General features: G+C 39.5%; 1 protein-coding gene across 1 annotated transcript in view; it reads right to left on the bottom strand.

Annotated features, from left to right (window-relative positions):
* Positions 1 to 23,869, bottom strand: part of wnt4 (wingless-type MMTV integration site family, member 4) — a 28,016-nt gene extending 4,147 nt beyond the window's left edge. Inside the window, 1 exon segment of the mRNA NM_001160439.1 lies at positions 23,793 to 23,869. Within this exon segment, the coding sequence (NP_001153911.1) occupies positions 23,793 to 23,869 (77 nt within the window).
* Positions 23,870 to 24,957: the final 1,088 nt, after the last annotated feature.

The raw sequence follows: 24,957 nt of genomic DNA, 5'->3' as shown, positions 1-24,957 counted from the left end.
AAACAGGAATAAAAATGGCTTGATGTAGGCCTCGATATTAAAAGTTTTCTGCCATTTTAAAGACTTTTAGAGTCAAAATTGATTTAAAAAAATAGCTAACAAACACACTCAAAAATATTCATAAAAGTCTTTATGAAATTATGTTACACTTTGATTTCAATCTTATTTTGTTTGTTATTTTTTTCAAAGCTAAGTGCTGAGGCTAAAAAGCTAAATTTAAAGAATTAAGCATCAAAAATCACCACAAAAAGTTGGACTGGTGTATCCAGACATAAAAAATACTATTCAGCTGTTTAATATATATACTAAAGTTTGGTAGTTTGATACACAAAATGAGAGACAATTTACAGTAACCTTTGCTAAAAAAAACCCACAAAATCTTCCTTATTTCAAACACAAACCCAAATAAAAATAGACACAAGAGTTAAAAACTAGTCAAATAAAACAAAACAACTGCGTAAACAGGAGTGGGTAGCTTGTATGACAACGTCTGATGTTGTGCATATTTCTATTTATAGTTTTATTCTCCCGTCATAAAATTCAACTTACCTTCTGTATAGCACCTATGCAGAAGTGGCAATTTTTTGTTTTTATTGATCATTTCGAGCTTTGTAAAGTTCCATCACTGACATTTTGTATGTTTTTTTGAAAACATGTAAACTTTTGCTTTGTTTTGAACCTTCATCCAACCAGTTCCATAAATCCACACCACAAATTGATAAGCACATTTTCTTCTTGTTGTTGTACGAAGGCACTGTTTTTGAATTTCAGCTGTTTTTCTAACTCGAAGCCCCATCTCTGTCCTTGAACATTTGTTGTATGTTTACTGGAAGTAAGTTATTTCTGGCTTTAAACATGATGAGTGCTGTTTCAAGTTTCACTAGTTCCCATAATTTCAATAAACCCGACTGTAACCCTTGTGCTATCCTAGGCACTTTAACGTTGGGAGTTGGGTCATCTAGACCCACTAGACAGTGCGCTGAACCTTTTTTCTTCAATTTTTTGTGATCTTCACTGGTGTCCATGGATTACATGAAATCTTCCACCTTTATCCACCTTTGTCATGGTAGGGAGAACACATCAATGTGATGGTGGGGTCATTTAAGATAGCACAAGGGTTAAAAGCAGTACATTTGTATGTGTTCCATAATCCACTCCATGAACGATTCGAATAGCTTTTAATACAGGAAGGCTTGTTAAAACTTTCTGTAGGTTGCCAAAAAAAAAATCTCAGATTGTGTCTTCTTTTTTAACAGACTAGATATGAAGCAATGCAAGTTTTCTTTTTGACTCGGCGCAAATATTGTATCTCTGTTCTATATTCCACTAAGAGAAAAGAAACTGACATAGAATTAAGGATTTCTTCAAACATATTATAAATATATTTTTTTGTAAATTCAGAATTTAAAATAAATAAATTACAAAATTTGTGGACTAAGTGATTTATCGTAAAACCTAACAGTAAGACTAAAAAGTGGATCATAAAAAATTAAACAAATGAATAAACAATTCGTGCAGTTTCTTTGTATATTACCTTACTTTCCTCTACTGTAGGGAATTTGGTGCAAACATTTTGTTACGCCCACACTGTTTGACCATAAAGTCTAAAGCTTTTTCCCTTTTTCTTTTTTTTAAACTATTTAAACTATTTTGTACAAATAGACCCAGATGCAAACAAGCAACCCTCCCTGCCTGCATCAAGTCTTCAGGACTCTGGACAGCTGTCCATCTCAGACACTAAGCTCTCGTTTTGGGGTTTACGTCAAAGGAATAAAACCTCTAAATGGGGACATAGTGTAGTTAAAAAGAAAGAATATATAAAAAGAGTGAAAAAATATATCCATTCATTCAAAAATATATTCATACATTCAAAAATAAATTCATACTCTGCAGATTCTTGTAACGCTTCCTTTAACTTTTAACTACTGATAGCAAAGTAAGCACAAATGTCAACCTATATTATGTCCTGTATGCCTGTATTTACTTCTAGCTATGAAAAAACAAGTCATGTTTTGATTTTAACCCTTGTCCTATCCAAGGAGCTTTAACGTTAGGAGTGGGGTCATCTGGACCCCACAACACAGTGCGCTGAACCTTTTTTCTTCAATGATTTGTGAGCTTCACTGGTGTCCATGAATGCAAATACTGCATTTATCATTCATAAGATATTTCTAAATTTTGCATTTTCAAAATCATTCCACTACCTTTGAACACAACTCCAAGTTTTTCTTTATATGTTTTGTCATTGCATGATCCCTGTTGTGACAAAGAAATTTTTCATTTCCTCATTAAAGCCTCAGCCTCTCTCATTTTACAGTCCTTCACTGGGGTATTTTTATTACCAGGATATTTTTATTACTGCTAAAGTCAAATGGCTCCCTTAGCCTCTCATTGCCATCCCTCAACAGTTCAGATAATCCTTCCTTTTTTTCTTTGTGTCTTTGATGGACCTCTCTTTCAGACAGAGCCAACATAAAACACTCATCACTGTGATAACCCACTCTGTGCCACTCCACCACCTCATCTCCACACAGGTTCACCCTCAGAGCCACGACTTAGAGTCTGAGGGAGAATCTGTGACAAACTCCTCAAATCAAAGAAAAAACACTTTCATATTTATGATTGAGCTACTGAAGTTTTATTTTACATTAAAATAACATCTTACAGCTTGGGCAGAAGACCTCCACAAACCACAACGGATCACAGGAAAAACAAAAAGAAGTCTGAATGTGATGAACTAATAATAAATGTGCACAAAACTGGAGATAAAACCCGAAAGTTGAGATACCCATCTTGACCCCTTAAATAATTGATTTAAACCAAACGTTTTATGCCGATTAATGAACGAATATTTACTAGTGAGAATCCAAACAGTTTGGGCTTTACAAAACATCATCTGCAGAAAAAAACACGTATTTAAATATGATGTCGGATATTACAACTAGGGGTGTGTATCGGCAGAAGGCTGGTGATACCATACGTATCCTGATACGCATCCCACGGTACGATACATGTTGGGATATTGTACCGGAACACATTTTCTTTTCTTTTTTTTCAAGAGTTTGACGTACAAAAACTCTATCTGAATATTATTACGCCTTTCAACGTAACAAAATAGCACATTTCATTTTATCTAATGATCACAATGTTAAGCACTGCAACTGTGTCTCATATATAAGTTGCTTTTACCCAAGCAAATTCAAAGTGCTTTTATTTTGGTAAATTAATTTTTTCTTAAAGTCAACATTGTCTGATTTCCACAACAAAATACTTTTTGGTATAAGGAAATTAATAGAACGAATGTGTCCTAACCACTAAGGTTCTAAAATAAAGTGCTGTTCATTTTCGACATTGCTAAATGTAGCTTCTCCAGTGTGTTTAACCCTTGTGCTATCTTAGATGACCCCACCCTTACATTGACGTGTTCTCCCTACCATGACAAAGGTGGATAAAGGTGGAAAATTTCATGTAATCCATGGACACCAGTGAAGATCACAAATCATTGAAGAAAAAAGGTTCAGCCCACTGTCTAGTGGGTCTAGATGACCCAACTCCCAATGGTAAAGTGCCTAGGATAGTACAAGTGTTACACGGCTCAGGAGCCTGAGTGGTGCTTCAAAAATAAAGGGAAAAATAATAATAACCCACCAATTTTTTCCAGAAACACCAAAGTGTGATGAGGCAGCATGACAGGATGAAGGAGAGCGCGTTACAGTGGCATAGATGCTTTATTTATGCAACTGTCTGCACTGCAACTGCAGCTCCATTTTCTCACATGCTGAAGTACACACACTTGTATTTTACATACCTCACCTAAATTCATTAAGTGTAAAAATACAAGAAAAATTACCTCTAAGTTAAACTAGAACTCCTACTGTTTAAAAAGGTGTGTTTTTCTTTCAATTTCCCTTTTTCAAAAATTATATTTGAGCAAAATAGTGGTTGTGAGAAAAGGTCAACAAGAGTCTATTATTTCATGTTTTTCTCTGACTGCAAAAATAGTGGATGTATTATCATTAAAAACGTGTTAAAGTTGGACTTGCAATCAAATCAGGAAGTAATTTATAACAGATAATATTTTTGGTGATTTTTTTGTTGGGTCTGGTGGTTTTTATTTGTTATTTCTGTTCCCCCCCCCCCCCCCCATTCATAAACCAACATAAATTCATAAATTATAGTTCGTTCTTTTGCAGATGACACTCAGCTATACATGCACATCACCCCCCCCAGAGGTCCCCACTCAATTACTCAATTACAAACCACATGTATGACTGTAACTTCCTAACAAGTACCGGTAGTTGTCCTGAAAATATCCAAATTAACTTCTTTTTATATTCACATTCTTCAAATTGCAGTGGACAAGCACAAAATCTTGGAATTACTTTTAAACCTGACCTTTTTTAAAAATTTCTTCCCAAAAACAACATTTTATTCCCTCTCTATTTGGAAAATGGGAACATTTAAATTGATTGAATTTCCGTAGCTCTTTTTTTTTTAATCAGTTTTGATCATTATGAAATCAGATCACATAAGTCCTGTACTAAAGTCCTTTTCTGGGCCTTCAGTCCAGCTTGGAATCACTTTGAAATTCTTCACTTTGCATTTCTGTGAGTTCCAAAGTACTATGTTGTTGACATCCAAGTCAACCCTTCACTCACGGGTTCAGGCACCAGTAAAAGCCAGGCCACTGTGTCTTGCCCAAGGACACTTCAGCACATGGGTGGGCAGTGAGGGAACTGAGCTTACTATCCTCAATCACAACTTGAGCGCCTTCTATCTGAACCAAAGTCGCCCCCTAATGTTGACTTTCATTGTGAAACAGCTTCAATTCTTCCATTTTTGTCTCTGTAGCCTCTTATCATGCGATATTTTCAATTTCTTTTTTTTCTCCTTTTTTTTAAAATGGGTTTCTTGATGCTACATTCACACTGGCCCCCAAAACTGGCATTCAAGCCGCCACTTGCAATGAAAAGTCTATGTAAGTGTGAGTATATGCGTGTTTTGAGCTTCCGCGTTCAAAACTCTCGCTTTCACATGTCGGTATAAAAGATTTCAAGTCTGTTTTTGGGCTCTATGTACAAAACGCACCACCTTTGACAACACGTGCCAAAGGTTAAACAACTTGAAAAAAAGACTTGGCTTTGGGAGTGACATATGGATGACGTCCCTTTCAAAACGTGGAAGTACCAACCGTTTCAAAATTGGTCATGAAGGAGAGGGTTACCAACTATGATGGCGGTGTGCGCCCGGATGGAATTCTATGAAACCAAGTCTGTCGTTTATCAGAATAGAGCTGTGAAAGAAAAAGCCTGAAGCAAGATTCACGTCATTCGCTCCACTTTGACATTTCACACCAAGCCTCTTCCAACTGCAGTTAACATCAGGTAGCGACAGACCTGTGTGAACACCATATGCTAGGTTCTTTCTTAGTACATGATGGAAAAGGGGCTTGTGTCTCTGCCCACCTGTGTTCACTTAGGCTCTCTAATTTTGTTAGATAATCTGTCTGCTTTCACGCTGTAAACTGCATCACCTGCAGGTGAGACAGACTTCAGGTGAGCAGAAACACTTCCAAACAAAGCTTCTGTTAGAGAAAGCTAACTAATCCGGACCAAACTTCCAATTTTTATAACATCCTAACTTTACATTTTTAACACTAAATCAACATTTATTTTCTCTTTCTTACAGAGACACAAAATGCTGCAGTCAGAGTGGATGTTCCTTCTTCCCCAAAACCAATTCAAACTTTACAGGCAAACGTTTTTTTCTTTACCAATTTATAGCTTAAAAACACAAAATTACATTTGGATGTGATCACCTTCAATTACACATTATTTGTAAAAAATCTCGTGCTGTTCAGCTGAAAATTATCTTGCGCTAAAAAAGGTTTGAGGAAGATAGGCGAGGATCTTTACCTTGAAGGGGCACCCTTCACAAAGCCACTGACTGACTTACAACTCCTAAAGCCATCCTATATTTATTACAAGAATTTACCACCGTTTTAATATTAAGACACATTCCTCAAAGTCAGAGGCCCCTCTCCCCCTTCATGTTCCAAACAGGAAGCCAAATTCTCATGGACTTCCATAGAAAAATAAGTTACTATTACTCAGTCATTCTGTTGGTCAGGATAACCGTTCTTGCTCTGATACGGATGAACCATGTTTTTTGATAATGCTAGTTTTTTTTCCTGATTTTTTCTTTAGTGCAAGTTATTCAAGTTATACCTGACCAATCAGATGTCTCAAAAGTATGTGGTCTCACGTCAAAACAAGGTGTAGATTTCATGTAGCACACTTTTAGTGGTAGAGGTCTGGACTTCCGACAAGCTCACTCGTGATTGACAAGAGTGGTTGCCATAGAAATGTGGCCTCTGACCAATCACTGCTTACTGACATCGTCTGGCTCAACTAACCTTCAGATGTATGGATCCCTGAAGGGACATAGAAGTAAAAAAAAAACATTGGTGCACACGAGGAAGCAGTACTAATTTTCTTTTAATTTTATTTCTGCATCCCTTTAGGGCCTCTGTAGAGATGTTTGCTCATTTGAAAATGTTTTCTAAAGTGCTTAAATTGATATTTTCTATTTTTCCAACAAGAAAGGGAATAAAGCATTTTTTAATTTTCTCCTCTTCAGCGGGAGTTCAGTCCGGCAACACACGTAACCCAGAACTCGTGTCGTCTCCCATCATTCAGTCTCAGACTTTTCTCAATTGCAGAAACTGACTGGCCATGTGAACATAACCGCTTACCGGTATATATATTCAGAAAAAAGGTTTGCATTGTTCTCATGGCAGAAAACTGTAAGTGGTAGTTATGTACAGCGAAGTCAAACCTGGATTTCTGTCAACATTTACCAACTTCAAATATTTATCCAGCAGCTGGAGTGTTGAATTTTCAACCCGGCTGGATGAAATGAAAGTGGAGGCTGTCTCTGCTCTCATGAATGAACATGGAGGGGTGTCCAGGATTATAAAACATTAGTTTAGATAATTGAGCAACTTTTAAAATTCCCGTTTGATGAATTTGCTTATGATCTTGTCCCCCCTTCCGGTGTGAATGAATCCAAATTAGCTCTGCCTTGCACTGATTTGCTGTGCTCCCGTTCATTAAAGCCATGTGGCGGCGTTAGACTCAGCTTTGTTCTTTAATGTAGCCTTGGGCAGGGCGCTAGGTTTGGGTCGAGCCATCCAGCTGGGCGATAAAACTCAACACAGCAGCGGAAACGCGCCCCTCGTCCGGGCAGCACCGCACACTCAAGGACACGAACAGCTGCGTGCCATCCCGCTGGCCTGACATTCACCCTGGAAACATTTCATAAACATCGGATAAGCTGTTGTTCAGGTAATTTTCTGGAGATGTGTGTGCTTGAACGTGTGGGAAAAGTTCAAGGGAGGCCTCGGGCGACCGTCTCGCTTTATCTTTTCATTCTGTTGTGTGTACCCGTTTCCCAGAGATGAGGTTAACCAAACACCTCTACAGAGGAGTCGACCCATAGAAGGACACAAACACACACACACACACACACACAGACACGCTGTGTCCTCTCATCTCATCTCTCCCTCTGTCTTTCTGGCCTCTGGTGTTTGCGTGCTCAAATCCTAGGGGCCTAAGCCCCGGTGGAGCCAGTGGTGTTGTGAAGGCTGCGACCAGTAATGCAACACAAACACACATCAGCCTGCGAAAGCGCCATGATCCAGGTGGAATGCTCCATACCTCTCATCCAGCCCCCCCACACCTCCCTCTAAAACACACATAATCATGGGAGGCTGATACTGAAAATAACTCTAAACAGGGAACACAGTGTAGCAGCAGATTACCTCCTCACCGCCATCACCACTGATAGTAAAGTTTTCCCGCAGAATAAGTCTTACTCTACGTTCACACCAGGCATGTGTGTTCAAGAATGAGCTGGGTTCTTGAACGCGTTTTTAGCATACAGTGATCAAAACCCAGGCAAGCACCGGGAGAACATGCAAACCCCACACAGAAAGGTCCACCATTGATGTTCTGTTTCAGGTCTCCCAGCCGGGACTCGAACCAGGGGCATTCTTACTGTGAGGAAAGAGCGCTAACCACTGCGCACAGTGCATCATCTATGATCTTAAAGTTTTTCCACCTGTCTGCCCCGTACAGGTTTGCCCATTTTTTGCCTGAAGACAGCCCAATCCAACTGTAAGGGCAGTTGTGACTTACGCATTAGGTGTCGCTGGTGTTAAAGGGTTAAAGGCACTTGTGAGGCTGGTGTGACTCCACTCATGAGCTACTGGAGTCGCTGAATGGCCCATTGATGGGCAAATTCACACTGGTGATCTCAGCTGATCTCAGTACATCATGTAAACAATCAAAGATTTACGATATGTCAAAGAGTCTGTGTAATTTAGGTGTCTCTGGTGACATCAGCGGTGTTAAAGGATATTTTTTTTAAAGTCAAGATTCCAACAGATAAACACAAAACAAAAATATCCTAGTGATCTAATATCTTAGGCCAAAGATTAAAATGTAGGAAGCGGTAATAAAAAAAAGTAGAATTCTGTCAATTTTCACAGTCAAATGGCACACAGCGACTCATAAACTTGAAATAAACTTCTGACCCCGAGAGTGAAAAGTATTTATTTGTTGCTGCACCTCTTTTTCTGTTTTAGCACAGCTTGAATTTAGGCCAAACCCAATACTGGTTGGCTCTTTTAATCATATTTACATAAACTGATGATCTACTTTAGATCTCATCCTTGCAAAAATCTTTTTGAATACTTGTGAGGGAGAAGACCATTCCATCCATCTATCTATCCATCCATCCATCCATCCATCCATCCATCCATCCATCCATCCGTCCATCCATCCATCCGTCCATCCATCCATCCATCCGTCCATCCATCCATCCATCCATCCATCCATCCATCCATCCGTCCATTTAAGCCACTATATCTCTTTCGGGGTCACAGGATTGCCAGAGCCTGTCCCGGCTACTGTAGGGCGAAGGCGGCTTACACCCTGGACAGGTCACTCTCTCAGTCTTTGAATGAATTCAACACACTGACCAGAGCCTCTCTATGAATGGGACAGAGACCCACCCTCTTTGGCTGCTTATTTTTAATGTGTATTTAAATGAAAATATCTTCATGTTTGCCTTTCTGGTGCTGAGCACACCGCCAAGTTCCACAGCAGTTCATAAATATAGCTCAGATGATGAGGAGACCTAAGAAAAGAAACGTTTCTGCTGAAGAACTGCAGATAACAGAGAAGCTACAGTCAAGATAAATGATTTAAAACCAGTATTGCCAACATTTAGTCCTCATGATTCTGCACCTCTTTGACATTTTCCTGCTTAAACCTGCTTGGTTTAGCTGCTTTTAAGTTCTTAAAGTCAGGACCCTCTATCTGAAATCTGAAAGCAACTTGATTTATTACATGCAGTTCCTGGAGTGACCTATAGGAGGAACTGTTTCCTCAATTTCCTTTCATTCTAAATTCTATGTAAAGACAAATCTGCAGAACCTTCTGGAGGTCCTCATGACTGTATAGGATAAGATGAGGACTCATTTTTTTTATAACAAAAACAGGAGTTGTTAATTAGATTTCTTGTTGAAAACTGCAGAGTTGAAAGTAAAAAAAAACGGAAAAGTTCAGACTCACTATTCGACTTTTGTAAAACTGTGACACAATTTTGTTAGAATTACTTTTATTATGTATTTGAAAACGTAAACTTATATCAACAAAAAAAACAACAACTCTGGCTAAAACAAATGTATTTATCTTATTAACCAATTTATCCAGTTTCCAATATATTTCAGAAGTAAGAAGTTCAAATTTAAAATATATATGCAACGTAAAATATTAAAGGAGTTAAAAGTGACAGTCTAGTCATCTTCCTCTTCGGCAAAACATTTTTTCTTTTAAACAAACAAAATAATAAACAAATGGAAATAAACAAAAATAAGTAAATAATTGAAGGCAGACTATCAACGACGAACAGAATAAAGAAGTCGTTTGATGGAATTTTTCAAAATACAAGACTACTTTCAGATCAATTTTTATTGATTTGATTTTAACTGGCTCTTTTAAGATTAGGGTTAAATAAAATTATCTTATAATTCATTAAATGGAGTGGAAATTAGATTTGTTTTAGAATCTCATTTAATGAAACATAATTTTTTTTAAATGAAAATAGCAGGAAATGATGTCATCCCACAGCTTGTTGTGGTCACAATAAAAGCAACCCATCAACTGCTTGTTTACAAGCAACATTAAAGTTGTGCAACTTTGCAAGCTGAAACCTGTCATTTATGACACCAGAGACAAATATTCTAGCAGCCAAAATCTGACAGAATCATTCAGGAACAGCAAAACATAAGAAGTGCCTTTATGCTAGGATCGTCTGGCAAAGTCAGCACTACTGGTTAAGGATTATTGAACATTTTCACACTTTCATTTAGTTTGGTTTTAATACTAACAGCTTGGAAAAATCACACTGATCCAACTGCGTCTTATTTGAGGGCAGTTTTCCCAGAAATAGACCCTGACTAGGAGGGAAAAAACTAGAAAAAGAAACCCATTTATTGCCACTAGTTTTCAAACTATTTAATTTATTAAACTACCAGATATGGAGTGTCTGAATTGTCCTTCGCCAAGCTCACTAAGGAGATGTTTTTTACAGATTTGCTCTTGTTAACTAACACATTGTGGGCTTTAACTTTTTTTTCTCAGGCTTTGAGTTTGTGTCTTTTCTTTAGGTTTTTGTCTCAGTTTGGTCCTTCTGTGCATCCCTGCTGAAGTGACCTGCATCAGGGTTCACTTACAACCTAATCATGGCTTTTAAAGATCCAATGAATATTGTGTTATTGGTGTTTTGAAACATATTCTTGTGGAATTCTTCTGATGATAGAGGACATATTTTAAGAAAATTAAGCTCTAAATTTCACTTTTCTCAGTTGCAGAAACTGACTGGCCAATGTAAACATAACCGCTTACCGGTACATATATTCAGAAAAAAGGTTTGCATTGTTCTCATAGCAGAAAACTGTCAGTGGTAGTTATGTACAGCGAAGTCAAACCTGGATTTCTGTCAAGTGGTTATCTTGACCCCATAGGATAACACAAGGGTTAAATGACACAATCAATGTTGGTCATTTATTTGTGAGGGGGCGCGACACTGAGCACGACTGTGTTTTTTGAGAAAATCCAAGCTAAATTCAGATGAAATTGCAATAAAACTTTTTTTTAAATGTTTGTGACTGATAAAAAAATCACAGATGAGACAACTATAAGTCAGGAGTTTTGTATGAGTTTTGAGAATAATTTAACTTTTAAAAAACATTTCAAGTGAAGATAAGAGAAAGTTTGAGTAAGCTCAAAAGGGAGCGCAATTGAATTCAATTCAATTTTATTTCTATAGCCCAAATTCACAGCAACAGTCGTCTCAATGGGCTGAGCGAGTGGACGCAGAGCGCTGGTGACGTAAGTAGAGCAGCACATAGAGGTGAAACAATATGATGGAGTCAGTTAATGTGTTTGCCACTGTGCACTTATGTGTATGAGTGTGTGAGGCGCTGGATTTATTTGCTTCTGGCTCCACTGGAGCTCATTTCCCCCCCTAAAAATAACGCACAGTGCCAACACCACAACCCTCACACAGGCTCCCACACACACACACACACAAAAACACGGCTTCACACACATTTGGAGGAAAGTGGGAGTAAGAGGCATGAAATTAGCCTCCCGCCTGCTGCTGCAGCCATGAGCTGGGGGTCTGTTTGTGCGGCACGACGCACGTGTTCGTGTGCCAGCATGATATTCAGATCGGAGGCAAACAATAGCTGCGAACAGCTGATGGTTTCTAAATGCAGGACTTGGTGCTTCCTGTTTCTGTGGCATCACACTCTGTATCTGAGTGAAACAAAGCATTCACAGGAAGGAAAAACTCTTATTGTGAAAGTCTACATAGTCCTAAAAAGCAGTGATGTGCAAGAACCAAAAATGACAGAAGAGGAAAACAGAAGGAAGTTCTCCAGAGCTAAATTATATTAAAATGAGTTCTTGTTGCTCACTTTACAATATTAACCCTTGTGCTATCCTAAGTACTTTAACGTTGGGAGTTGGGTCATCTAGACCCACTAGACAGTGCTCTGAACCTTTTTTCTTCAATGATTTGAGATCTTCACTGGTGTCCATGGATTACATGAAATCTTTCCACCTTTATCCACCTTTGTCACTCTCTGAACTACTACAGATCTGTCCGTTTGCGCAATAACGTAATTCTAACGGATTCCGAAGCGGGGACAAGTGGTTTTGCACAGATTTGCAACATTTGTAAATTAAAAAAATGTAAAGTGTGGTTAAGTAGAGTGTGTATTCTCCATGTCAGCATCAGATGTATTGTCAGTTAAAGCTCCGGTGTTAAAGCGTTAAGGCCCAAAAAACTTAACAGTGCCATTCACCAAAGTTCACACACACATTCACACACTCTGCTGCCTAACACTGGCGCCAATTTATAACCACCAAGAGCATTATTGTGGGGTTCAGTGTTTTACCGGAGGAAAACATGGACACGTGCAAGCTAGGCAAGAACTGAACCTGCAAGGTCAACCACTCTACCTCTGCACAATGGCTGCCTGCTAGATTTTAGTCCAACATCTTTCCCCCATACCAACACACCACCACCACCATGCTTGACTGCTGCTTTGATGTGCTGAAAGTCTTTTACTTTGGTTCCATTAGCAACAGAAAGTTTCTTTTAGATAGGTTGTTGGCAACAACAACTTGCCTCAGACAGAACAATCTGGTTGGATTATAGGAATACAAAGGGATTCATCTATGAAGTCAAAGAATTGTGACACATCTATTCTCCACGGTTACACGTTTTCTTCATTTGTGGGTGATGATTCTCAGCGTGGGCCTCTGGGGTCTCAAAGCTGCAGATTTTCCATTAGAGGAGAGGAGGATCTATCCAATTTCACTCAATTAAGAAACATGTTGCCTCAAAAATATTGCTACAGCACAACAAACTGCTACTGCTCAGCAGTACTGTAACTGTGTAACAGTTTGAACATATTAGAGTAATTGTCTAAACCTATGTCCTTATTCAAACACAAGGTATGTAGAATGTGTAGATTGACAGGGATGCACGATATTCAACGTTTTGCTGTTTTCAGGTTCATCAGAGTTTTTCAAACACATCAACAGAAATAATGTTTACATTTTCCTCTTATATTTATTACAAATATGGCCAAAAGTCTCCATTTTGAAGCAGACTTTGTAGGGTACCTCCTTACAATTTCTACAAATGGTCCTTTTAGTCAAAGTAATTGTGTTCAAATGAATCGAGTAACTATACACCTCTTGCTATAGTGATTTTAGACTTAATCCTGCTGACTTGGCTGTAGAATCTGGCCTTAAACGTCCTTAGATGGCAGCATGATGTGTTTTTTCTGGAATCTTTCAGCTGCTTTAGTTTGCTGCAGTGGTTTCTGGATGAAACAGGTCTGACAGGAAACAGGTCTAAGTGGGGCAAAAGAAACTGAACTTTCCAAAAAACTTGGTTTAGTACAGTTCAAGCAGGATATCTTTTTCCATATAGGAAAAACGTAAAAAATGAAATAAAATAAAGTTAGATCACAAATTATCCCCTGTTAGTTAAACAATGATCTCACCATGATACTGCCACCTCCGACTCATGTTACATTTATACTAAAAAGTACAATTAAGGTTGTTAAACTTGGTTCATGCTTGCATTTAAATCAATTTTAAAAAAGGCATAATCTGTTAGCGCAGCACTGTTTTTCAACTAAGATTGAGCAGATTTAGATTTTTGAGAACTTTAGCAATTAGGTTTCAGGTTTTGATGAAACTTTTTTTCTTGAATTATTTTCAGGAGAACATTGATTCAAATGGGATTTTTTGGTCACTATCATCATTGTCATACTTTAACTTGTAAATCAATCCAATGTTATTTATAAAAAAAAAATCTATATAAATACCAAAAACTATTGGTTGGTTCAGAGTTAGTATGGTGGATACTTAAAATAAAGAAAATAGAAACATCCATCCAACCCAAAGATGTAGGTGAAATTGTAGTTTTTTTTTTGTTTTTTCTAATTTATTTGTTTAAAGCTTCCATTTGGCTTTTTTTTCAAATGCCAAATATTGATTTGTTGTAGATCCATTTGGAAACAAATCATTAGAAGTCATGTCCTACGACCGAACACCTTCCTCAACAAAATGTTAGGATGCAAATAAAACGGACAAACGCATGTTCATGCTAACTCATTTACAAATGAAAACCAAAGAACTGCCTCTTCCTCATGTTTGTGTTCTCAGTGAATTCGGTTGTTTTTGTTTTCCGCCTGGAGAGATAAGTGGATAAGCGCGCTTGTAAAATTGAGATCATTCATGTGCAGAAGGCAGGTTTGGACTTGAACCGTAAACTGGTCCTGCTTACTGTTTACACAGCCACTGAGTGTGTGTGTGTGTGTGTGGGTGTGTGTGTGTGTTTGGGAGAAAAGGAGGTTGATGTTAAATGTACAAAAAACTCCCTGTCCAGAATGATGAAGGCTGTAAATAATTTATGGTGAATATTTACTAACTCTTTAAATAAAGTCCCAATGTTTTAAACCTTTAGAGTTCCTAACAATAATTTAAGAAGATAAATGATTTAAGGTATGTTTGTGACATGTTACTTTGATCAGATTGAGTGACCTGCATGGATCTGGACAGAGAAAATGAAGGGCTGTGAGGGGACATCAAACTGGAGGCCAACATGAAGGTGATGGTCCATAGCAACCATAGACTTCTTTTTCAAGTTTGGAACTAATAATTATGTGTGGCAGTCTTGGTGTCTCTATAGTATTTCCCATTTTTCATAGCTACCAACATCTTTATCATTATGGTGATAATAATAAATGAGATGATGGAGGGATTGGGTTGGTACAAACCATGAGCTGTTTTAGACTACAAGTGGGAGTTGGGAGGGTGTCATTCTATTCCCATCAAGTAAAAATAGCTACAAACTTTAACTCGTTTTTATGACTTTTGATTATTTCGCTATTTTACCTGTATTCAGATGTGAAAAAGTTGTCCTCGCTAAGTATTAGCCTGACACCTTCCAAAAGCATTTTCTTTTTCTTGTAGTTTAGATATGGTAAATATATATTTTTCACTTTTCATAACAGTGAAGAGTTTCATGATGTGACTTGGTGAACCTGTGAGCTGATTCTAGCAGCAAATACGACTAGTTGTGCTACAGTTTTGGGCAATTCTGTCTCCTTGTTTCAAAACAACCCTAGTCTCTGACATGTTTAAGGTCAATCATTCCTTTATGTGCTTTAAAGGCCTTGGTCATGTGAACCCATATAGGGGTGTACCTGTTCAGGTACTGCAGGTTTTTGGGTTGTCTGTGGGGGTTAAAGACAGGAGTGTCCACGTCTTAAAGGGAGCACAGGTGTGTCTCACCCTTGAGATTTGTGCTTCCACTTCAAGGAACGTAATTAAATATGGAACGTACCATTGTTGTGCGTTTGGTGAGTGCAGTATCATGAAGTATTTGCGAGGATATTATAAACTGTAAGCACTAATGACGTACGGGTGATGCTGTCGTACGATGCTCTAACGCCACACTCTTGTCATTAGTAAGGGGCGAGGACTGACACAGGGAATATGGAGCGTTGAGGTGATACGCAAGTGTCTGTAGAATGGCCACACAAACTACACATGGAGTGTCTAATCTCCAACAGTCAGACTGCACGCAAGGAGTGCGCACTTACCACTAGAACCTGCATCTCAACCACCTTAAGTGTTAAATGTTTGCTTAGACTTGTTGCCTGCAGCATGCCCCTAGAAAAATGTGCGGTCTATCACTGCGTTTACATGGACAAAAGTAATCGGAAAGAACGCCTGATCGGAAGAAAAATGTGTCATGTAAACACGCCGTTCGGAATACTCTGCCCCGATCAGACTCTTTCGGATCAAACTTTCTTTCCGATCATACAATCATGTGGATTTGTGTTTCCAGTCATGTCCCGACTAAATAAAGGCTGATGTTATTCCCACATATTTACGTGTAGCCAAGATGCAGATAACAGCATTTCCCGCATGGATTTTGTGTTCATCAAAGGCTAATGTTGTTAGCGTGTGTTAGCCTTCTCCTAACCCTGGCCTCTTCCAGCTCTCTCTTCCACAAAAAAGCACTGACCACACGGATTAAAAAGAAAATGATGAGCGAACAGGCGCTTCATAATATTCATAACATTAAGAAAAGCACATTTAGAATATCATCTCGTATATTACCGAGCTGCTGCATGAATGTATGTGGCAGCTCACTTTGTTTACAGCGGAACTCATTTCCTCTTCCAGTATTTTCAACACTACTGCGCAAGACCAAATGATTTATTCTGACCGAAAGTGTGACCATGTGAACGTTCGTTCTAATTGGAAAAAGTATTTCTGGGCCCATGTACACGGTTGAATTTGAATCCGACCATTGATCCGATCAAGATATTTTGCGCATGAAACCGTGGCTTATGACTGGTTTGTCCATTTTTTGCCAACAGAAAGCTCGCATCCACCCATGAGGGCGGTTGTGACTAATAAGCTCAACTGCACTACATGGTGTAGAGTGAAGAGGACACCAAATAACAGGGCTCAAAAACATCCCAGTTTCAAATAGAAGCCATGACAATCAAACATCGCAGTCCCAATATTTGGGATATTGAGCATCCAAGAAGTTTTTCCAGAAACTGTGCTCTACTTCACCACACAGGCAATGTTTTAATTTGATGGACAGGCACAGCTTTATCCAGTTTTATCCAACTTTATCCAGTGTGGGTCCTTGGCCACTGCCTTACTATGTTGCCATATGGGGCCCAAGTCTTGGTCCCCCTGTGCTGGTACCCAGCCTGCATATAATACAGTGTTTTGTCAGGAAGGGCATCTGGCATAAAGATCTCTGACAACCACCTGTGGCGAACCCTGAGTGAACAACACAGCTGAGCAGCTTCATTTTACACTGAATCTTATTTAAACATACAAATAAACACAGGGAACCTTTGTTTTTGTCATATCTTAAATTGATGTACATTTTAAATGAGCAGAAAGAGATGATTTCAGGTTGTAAACTGAGTAGACACACCTAATGCAGGTTAGTAAGAGTGAGAAGTGGGGTGGGTCAGAAGTCAATAGTGGACCTTTGAAATGTGTCATTCTTGTGTCGCACCAAACCGATTTGTTTTATTTTTCCTTCTGTCTTTGTATCAAAGGCTGCTGATATTTCTGTCCTTTCTCCTTTTATGTCGTATTCTTCATCATTATGCAGTCCTTTGGACGATTGCCTACTCTCCCGTTACTCCACGTAACTCAAATCATCCAAACCTGGGAAGAACTGTAGAAGTTACAATTCTTTTTGTAAACATTGTTTTAGAGAATCAGGTTTTTGTAGTTCTTTGTACCATAATGAAATTGGATAGTCATAAATGTCACACACCCAAAAAGCTACTGATCAACTGAAGCAACATATATATAGATATTTGGTTTAAATCACATATGAAATGTAGCATGTATGAATGGCTCCTTTGGTTGCATGTAGGAATGGAAAATCAGGGTTCGATTACCAGCGGAATCCCCCTGTGCATGTGTCAGGAAGGGCATTCGGCATGAATATTTCAGCCAAATAACCTGTGCTAATCATAGAAAGTCATTGGAATTACGTTCATTGCGTCAAATTCTTATGGTTATTTGAAGAACGCCAACACTGATGTTGTGACTACAACACTTGATACTAGTACTAGTAAAGTAAATCCGAAATGAAAAGTTACTTTGCTTTTCTCCGTGTCAGAATCAGGCGATCCACATTAATCGCGTGATCGGCCATGTGGTTTCAATTGATCAGAGAGTGTGTGTTATGTTAGTGCTACATCTCCGTTGCGTAAGGGTTGTTACCAGACTTCTCTCTTGTGCAGATCTGACATATTGGACCACAGATGTTTAACCCTTGTGCTATCTCAGATGACCCCACCCTTACTGTGACGTGTTCTCTCTACCATGACAAAGGTGGATGAAGGTGGAAAGATTTCATGTAATCCATGGACACCAGTGGAGATCACAAATCACTTAGGAAAAAAGGTTCAGAGCACTGTCTAGTGGGTCTAGATGACCCTACTCCCAACGTTAAAGTGCCTAGGATAGCACAAGGGTTACATGAATAAGAACAGAGCAAAAAGAGGCTTTTTAGCTGTTTGTGGGTTTTTCTGCTTTTATAAAAGTGATACTAATGCTTACAACACCTGCTTTTGAAAAATCCCATAGTCCTACAATATACACCAGGTCAAAAAACCAGGGTGATAAATTTGCCCCGACTGTTGCATCAACATTTTTTTTCACAGCAACTCAATACTTTTTTACTCAATGTGTAGAGGGATTTGCTCTTGCATGCAGATCTTATCCGCATAAGAAATCCCAAAGTAGAAAGAATACTTCTGTCAGGGGAAGTGAGAATCAGGATTTTTAGCCTCTCTTCAGCAATTAAATAGTGCTTCCCTTTTAATATTTAGCCACGCCCACTTCTAGAGGTCAGCCAATCACAGATTTGTATCACACGGAGACATAGAAAACAAATCTGACTAAAGTGAGATGTCGTTAATAAAAGCTCTACAATTAGAGGGGAAATTGCAGGCTAGAACTTGTTTTTTCTCGTGGAGAATAAACGTGGCTTTGCCGACTTTGGGATGTGACGTAACCAAAAATGATGTCCGCTAGCTTACTGTCTCGCGAGGTTAGGTGTTTTACATTTACATTTTTTATCTTTTTGAATATTGTTTTATATCTAGTTGGGCTTTTGAATTTGCTTTACATCAACTTTAAGTAGGATTTGTAAACTTTTACTTTTTAAGACATTACATCAAAGAGAATAAATGTTTTACTGTTTCTAAAAAATTATTGATCAGTAATTGTTTATTTTATTTTACATTGCAGTATTTATAGTTTGCAGGTCCTTTTTTTTTTATCATTAAATCAACTGTTTCATCTGTCTTATTTTCACCTCTCATACACTGGACAACTTTAAGTCTTACCAAGATCCAGCTGACAGAAAAATTCCCTTCAAAACAGCAGATGCCAATAGCTAGATAACCATCAAAGTGATTAGGAAAACTCCCGAGGGGATCATAAATTCCTTCAACAAATTCCAAGTCAGTCTATCTGATGTTTCTCGAGCTATTTGTCAGAAAGCTGTCAATAGAAACCTCAGTGGCTCTTTCTGTCAGGCATGTCCAATTATCACCAAGATGGTCCTCTAAAAAAACAAATCACTGATTCCCTTTTAGCAGTATGAACAGCAGCTGGCTACTGTAATAAGCACTTTTACACTCTATATTTCTTTACTACAACTGCACTCTTAAACTAAATAAAAGGAAATTATACCTCAGTGCATCTTGTGGATTCTCCATGTCTCCATATGGATTCTTGTGGATTCTCCATTGTACCGTATGAATTCAAAGGAAAATCATTCAGTAGCTGCAATTGTCTTGCAGTTACGAGCTCGATATTCTCGCTTGTCTCAAATTATTTCAAGTTCATTTTTTAGTAAGCTTTATTGTTTCAAAATTATTCTAATGTCATAATTCATTCTAATCATCTTGTTTATCACTAATAAATTGGTTTTTTTTTAAAATTAATTTTAGTATTCTTTTCTAGTATCCTATTTTCCTACCTATAGAATGCACTGAATTATGAGGCGCACTGGCAATGACTGGTCATTAATTTCAAACTTTTGTTATATATAAGGCGCACAAAACTTATAAGGCCCATTAGGTGAGACAAGGGTCAGAGATGAATCAGTCAGACTTCATGAACTGCGCTCAGGAATACACAAGACGTTACCCATGTTCGAAGCGTTAGCTGAATTAACGTATCCCCATACCTGTAACTCCCAACCAAGGTGCAACACCTAAAAAATTGATTGATATTACTAAAAAAACGTTACTGTGCAAAGTCCCAGCCTTGTTAGTAACCATGGACTGTAAATCGCTGGACATAATGAACTCTACCCCCTCACGTTCCAAACAGGTACTTGCTGGCTCCAGAAAGCTAAAGTCCCGTAGACTTCTATAGAGAAATAAACAGCTATTACTCCATCACTCTATTGGTCAGAAAAATCATTCTTGCTCCTTTCCTGTTTCAGACCACAGCTTGTAAACAAAACCATGTGACTAAAGATCTCTTCAGTCATTGGCCAGGCAGTACGAGGCCAGGTCAAACCAACAAGAGAAAGACAAACGTGCTGCACTTTAAAATTGGGACGGTTAACTTTTTTGACTTGTTACTTTGGTACAGCGGAGGCATGCTGCATGGCGGTTACTGGCAAGGAGAGCGTGTGCTTTAACACACAGGATGAAACTGCAGTGATGAGGAGACGTCAGGTCTGAAGGTAGGCTGTTAAGTGTTTATGACATATAGATTGTCAGGAAAACAGTGAAAAGCAATGTGTATAACTTTAAAAGTTGTTTTAATGAGCCTGCATTAATCCCACCACATTTCAATGAGTTGCTGTGTCTCACCGTTGTGGTGTTATGGCATTTTGAAAGAATTCTATTAAGGAACTACAAGGTAGTTTCTAGGATGACATCACAGCAGCGCTTGTCGGATGCGTGCCACGTAACAACACACAAAAGCATGTAAGAAGGCTTTTCAGCTGTGTGAAAATAAATGTTCTAACAAATAAACAGTTGGACTTTTTTTTTCTGTTTTATAACACGATAATCGTTGCTTTATATCTGACAGGAGCTCATTTGTTGCCACATTCCTACTCTGTTTACGTCAGCTACGGTGACCGTTTTGGTTCCGTTGTTCCACTCCGACCACGGATTGTATGCAGACTGAGGAATCTCGGAACAAATCGAAGCTCAGTCCGATTGAAAACGAACCAAGACCACCTCAAAAGATGGGTTAGGGAGCGGTTCCTGGTCCCGGATCAGGGTCCACTTGGGTGTATTCGCAATGAAGATTTGTTCTGGCTTATCGGGGTAAATGAACTCTGGTTCACTTTAAGCGAACCAAATATGTGTGAATACCCCCACATGCAAACTCCACACTCAAAGAACCCAGCTTGGATTTGAACCAGGGTCTTCTTGGGTGAGAGTGCTAACCACTGCCCCACCGTGCAGCCCGGATTAGAGTCCAAACTCCAAAAATATACAAAAGTTTTCTAATCCCCAACTCAAAAAAGCTTTTGTGCCTCAGTGGGACTTTTAATTTTGAAAGACTTTTACAAACATCTTTAATGGTAAATGGCGTATACTTATATAGCGCTTTCTACCCTCTTTCGAAGGCCCAAAGCGCTTTATAGTCTCAGTCCCATTCACCCAGTCACACACACATTCACACACTGATGGCGGCTCTGCTGCCGAACACTGGCGCCAACCTCCCACCAGAGGCAAGGTGGGGTTTAGTGTCTTGGCCAAGGACACTTCGACACATGGGCGTGCAAGGCGGGAATAGAACCTGCAATCTTACGATCGGTTGACCGCCCAACCGCTGCACCACGGCCGCCCAATGGTAAATCTTAACTTTGTGAAGACATCCCAGCATAAACAGAGCACACTGATGATTTTAAAATGAGGCAAACACACAAAAAAGTAAAGTTTAAAAGTTATTAGGGTAATCATTTATTGTTACACTAAGTTGTGTCAGCGTTAGAATCTGAGATTCATTTTGAAACTTTAAATAAAGAACTTTATTTTCAAAATAATTTAAAAATCTGCTTTTTTCCCCACTAGCTTTAAAATTAAAAATGATTTTTTTTTCTTCTTTTAAAAGAAACATGTCAAGAGAGGACGAAACCTAAAAGTGTCCTTTCAAACGACATGCATTGTTAATTGTGATTTGCTGACTCAGGGGTCTCCTCATTCTGAATGACTGAACGCACCTGATCCAGGTAAACAGCAGGAAAAGTGTAGGGAGAGCAGGAGAAAAGACTGCTTAGTTGTAAAAGTCCTCACTCTGATCATCTTTTGATCAATGTTCAAAACGATTCCAGTGGCCTTTTAATTATTAGGCTATTTTTAGACAAACTTTTAAAAAACCTGTGTCATTGTCTGGGAGATAATTCTGCAGAGCGGCAGTAGTTCATTAGAAATTTGCCTCTGAGTTGTGGACTGTTGGCATGGATTAAGCTCAGAAATGCAGTTTTAAACTTAATTGTCTTTATGTCTTCATCATGAGAAAAATTCCACAAGAACATGTTAAAAAAACACCAAAAGCACCATTTTCCTTGGAGTGGGTCTTAAGGGATCATGGTTGCCTCGGAAGCCCTGATCTATGAGTATCTAGGATTCTGCTTTCTTTACTAAGAAATTGACAATGCTATTTCAATAGCTCTATACAAAAAAACAATTAAAGCTGCTTTAAATATGTCTCTCCTCTTTAAACCCTTGTGTTATCTTAGATGACCCCACCCTTATACATTGACGTGTTCTCCCTACCATGACAAAGGTGGATAAAGGTGGAAAGATTTCATGTAATCCATGGACACAGTGAAGATAACAAATCATTTAAGTAAAAAGGTTCAGCGCACTGTCTAGTGGGTCTAGATGACCCAACTCCTAATGTTAAAGTGCCTAGGATAGCACAAGGGTTACAGACTTTTAAGACTTGAAGTGAAACATTTATTCACTGTTGGTTAGAGTTTGCCAGTAAATTCAAATTCATGTTTTGTTAAACAAAACATTCATGATGTTTAATTCGAATAAATTTTTTTGATGTTTGAAAGAGTATTAGCACAAAAATACTTCATCTTCTTATGGCAGTCAATAAGAACGGATGTGGAGAGACACCAGGTGGAAAACAGAGCAGGTAAAAAAAAGATGAGGCTACAAAAAACTAAATGAATTTGCTTAAATCTCCTTAAACTAACCAGGTATTTTACTTTATTCATTGAAATCAATGTCCTGATTGTGGGACCCAGATGGTAACTTTAGGTCAGGTGAAATAGGACCAATCCAGAACTGTGCTTTGACAGAGTCCATCCTCTGTTGCTGACGGAGGACTCGCAGCCCTGCAGCTTAGTTTCGGGCTCCGTGCGGAGGGCTGCAGGGCTGCAGCCTGCCTCTACATGCCTGCTGCGCGCCGCTGTCACACCTTCACACCCCCTCAAACAGCCTCATCACGTCCCTGCGCCTAGCGGGAGCGACACTCCTCAGCTCCAGGTTAAAAACAAAGGCTGAGCAGAAGAAGTGTGTTTCTCCGAAACGGCGCCAGCAGGTGAGTCAAAAAGCACGGAGCGAAGCCTCACGGAGCAGCAGGACACCTCCCACGGGCCGCCGGGAGAGCAGGCGCGCACAACCGAGCGCGCCACGGTCACACAGAGGCAGGACTGTGTTCAGAGCTGCTGTCACCCCCGTCTCCAAAGCAAATACAACCTTTATAGCGACTCAAAAGAACTTCTGATTAGTTCTACAGCACAAATCCATGCCGTTGCCCAAGCGCATTCTCAAACTTTCAATTAGATTTAAACATTCATCCTTTGAAAAAATCAAATTATTTCATTTTATCCTTATTTTTTCTCTCCTAACTATCTTTGCAAAACAACTTTGTATTTTAGATTTAAATCAAAGTTTCATGGCTTTCCAAAATGCGCGATGCTTTTCTTTTGTGATGGCGGGGGAGTTTAGTAAGTTATTAATCCATGGTGAAAGTGGTGGTTAACAATTAATCTGCGCCCCCACAAAGCCAGGAGGCAGACAATGAAAGCAGGGGGGAGCAGGAGGAGAACAGGTGTAGAAGAGTGGAGGTGAAAGTCCCACTTACAGCCAGTTACTCGCGTTGGCTGAGAGGAGCGCGCAGCAGAGCATCAGGACGCACCGCAGAACATGTTCCCCGGTCATCTCGAGAAGTGGAGGAGTGGAAGGTGGTGGGGTTCTGGATAATCCAAGAGCGGATAGAGGGGTGATGGAGGTGAGGGGATGGAGGGGACGCGTGTCAGAAGTGGAGGGAATGGAAGAGGGAACTGGAGAATCCAGGGAAGGATGTTAATCCATCGTTGCGCATCCACCGGGAAGGCGCGCAGCTCCGCGCGGTTTTCCCGTTCCTTTCTCTGCCAAGGCGAGTTGAGAAGGTGGAGGTGGAGGGGAGAGAAATGTCAACAGTAAAAAAAAAAAAGAAAACAAAAATAAACCTGTTTGTGTTTGTTTGAGCTCAGTTGTTTTCTCTAGATGCGCAAAAGCGACCCTGCAGTGAAATTAGAAAGCGGTTCCTGTTGCTTCTACCAGATCCCGACCAAAGCGGCCGCTCTCCTGAAAGCTCCCAGCAGGTCTCCACTGTTTCTCTGCGCCAAACGCGCACGTTCCGAGCGTAAAGACGCGCAGCGATTCCACACACGGCGCCTTCCTCCGTGACTCTGGTGGAGACTCTGCGTGCGTTGCCTTTAGCTGGAGGGGCGGTGCAAGGATGGAGGTATGGCTGCACAGGGACGGGGGCAGAGTGAAAGAGGCGGGTTAAGAGCGTGAAGGTGCTGCGCGCGCGCGTGTGTGGGTGTTTTGGAGGTCTCTGGGGAGGATGCAAAAGCGCAGCCACTCACCGCTGCTGTCCTGCCCAGCGCCACACACGCACGCACACACGCACGCACGCATACTTCTGGAAACGCGCGCGCCTTTTGGCAATGCCTGGTGCTGTCTGTCCCACAACTCAGCCTAATATTGTGCGGTCAAGAGGCTATTTAAAACTTGGCTACAAAATGAAACCAGAAAATCCCAATAATACGACAAATGTCTGCTCCGTGCGTCTGATTGATGGAAGATAAAAAGCTCAAGCAGACTTTCTGTCGTGTTTATAACAGCTCGGGACTCTATGGTGACTAAAAAGGCTGCAGACTGAAAGTTGAGTGTCAGAAATAATTCAAAAAGTAAAAATAAAAAAAAATGAAAAATTAGAAAGCATATTTGCATGAATCAACAATGCCAAAGCCCATCAATTC

This window comes from Oryzias latipes, chromosome 5 (assembly GCF_053564925.1).
Source record: "Oryzias latipes strain Hd-rR chromosome 5, Olatipes_Hd-rR_3.1".
NCBI lineage: Eukaryota > Metazoa > Chordata > Actinopteri > Beloniformes > Adrianichthyidae > Oryzias > Oryzias latipes.
Note: the sequence above shows the minus strand (reverse complement) of the source record. Positions and strands in the feature narration are given on the sequence as shown.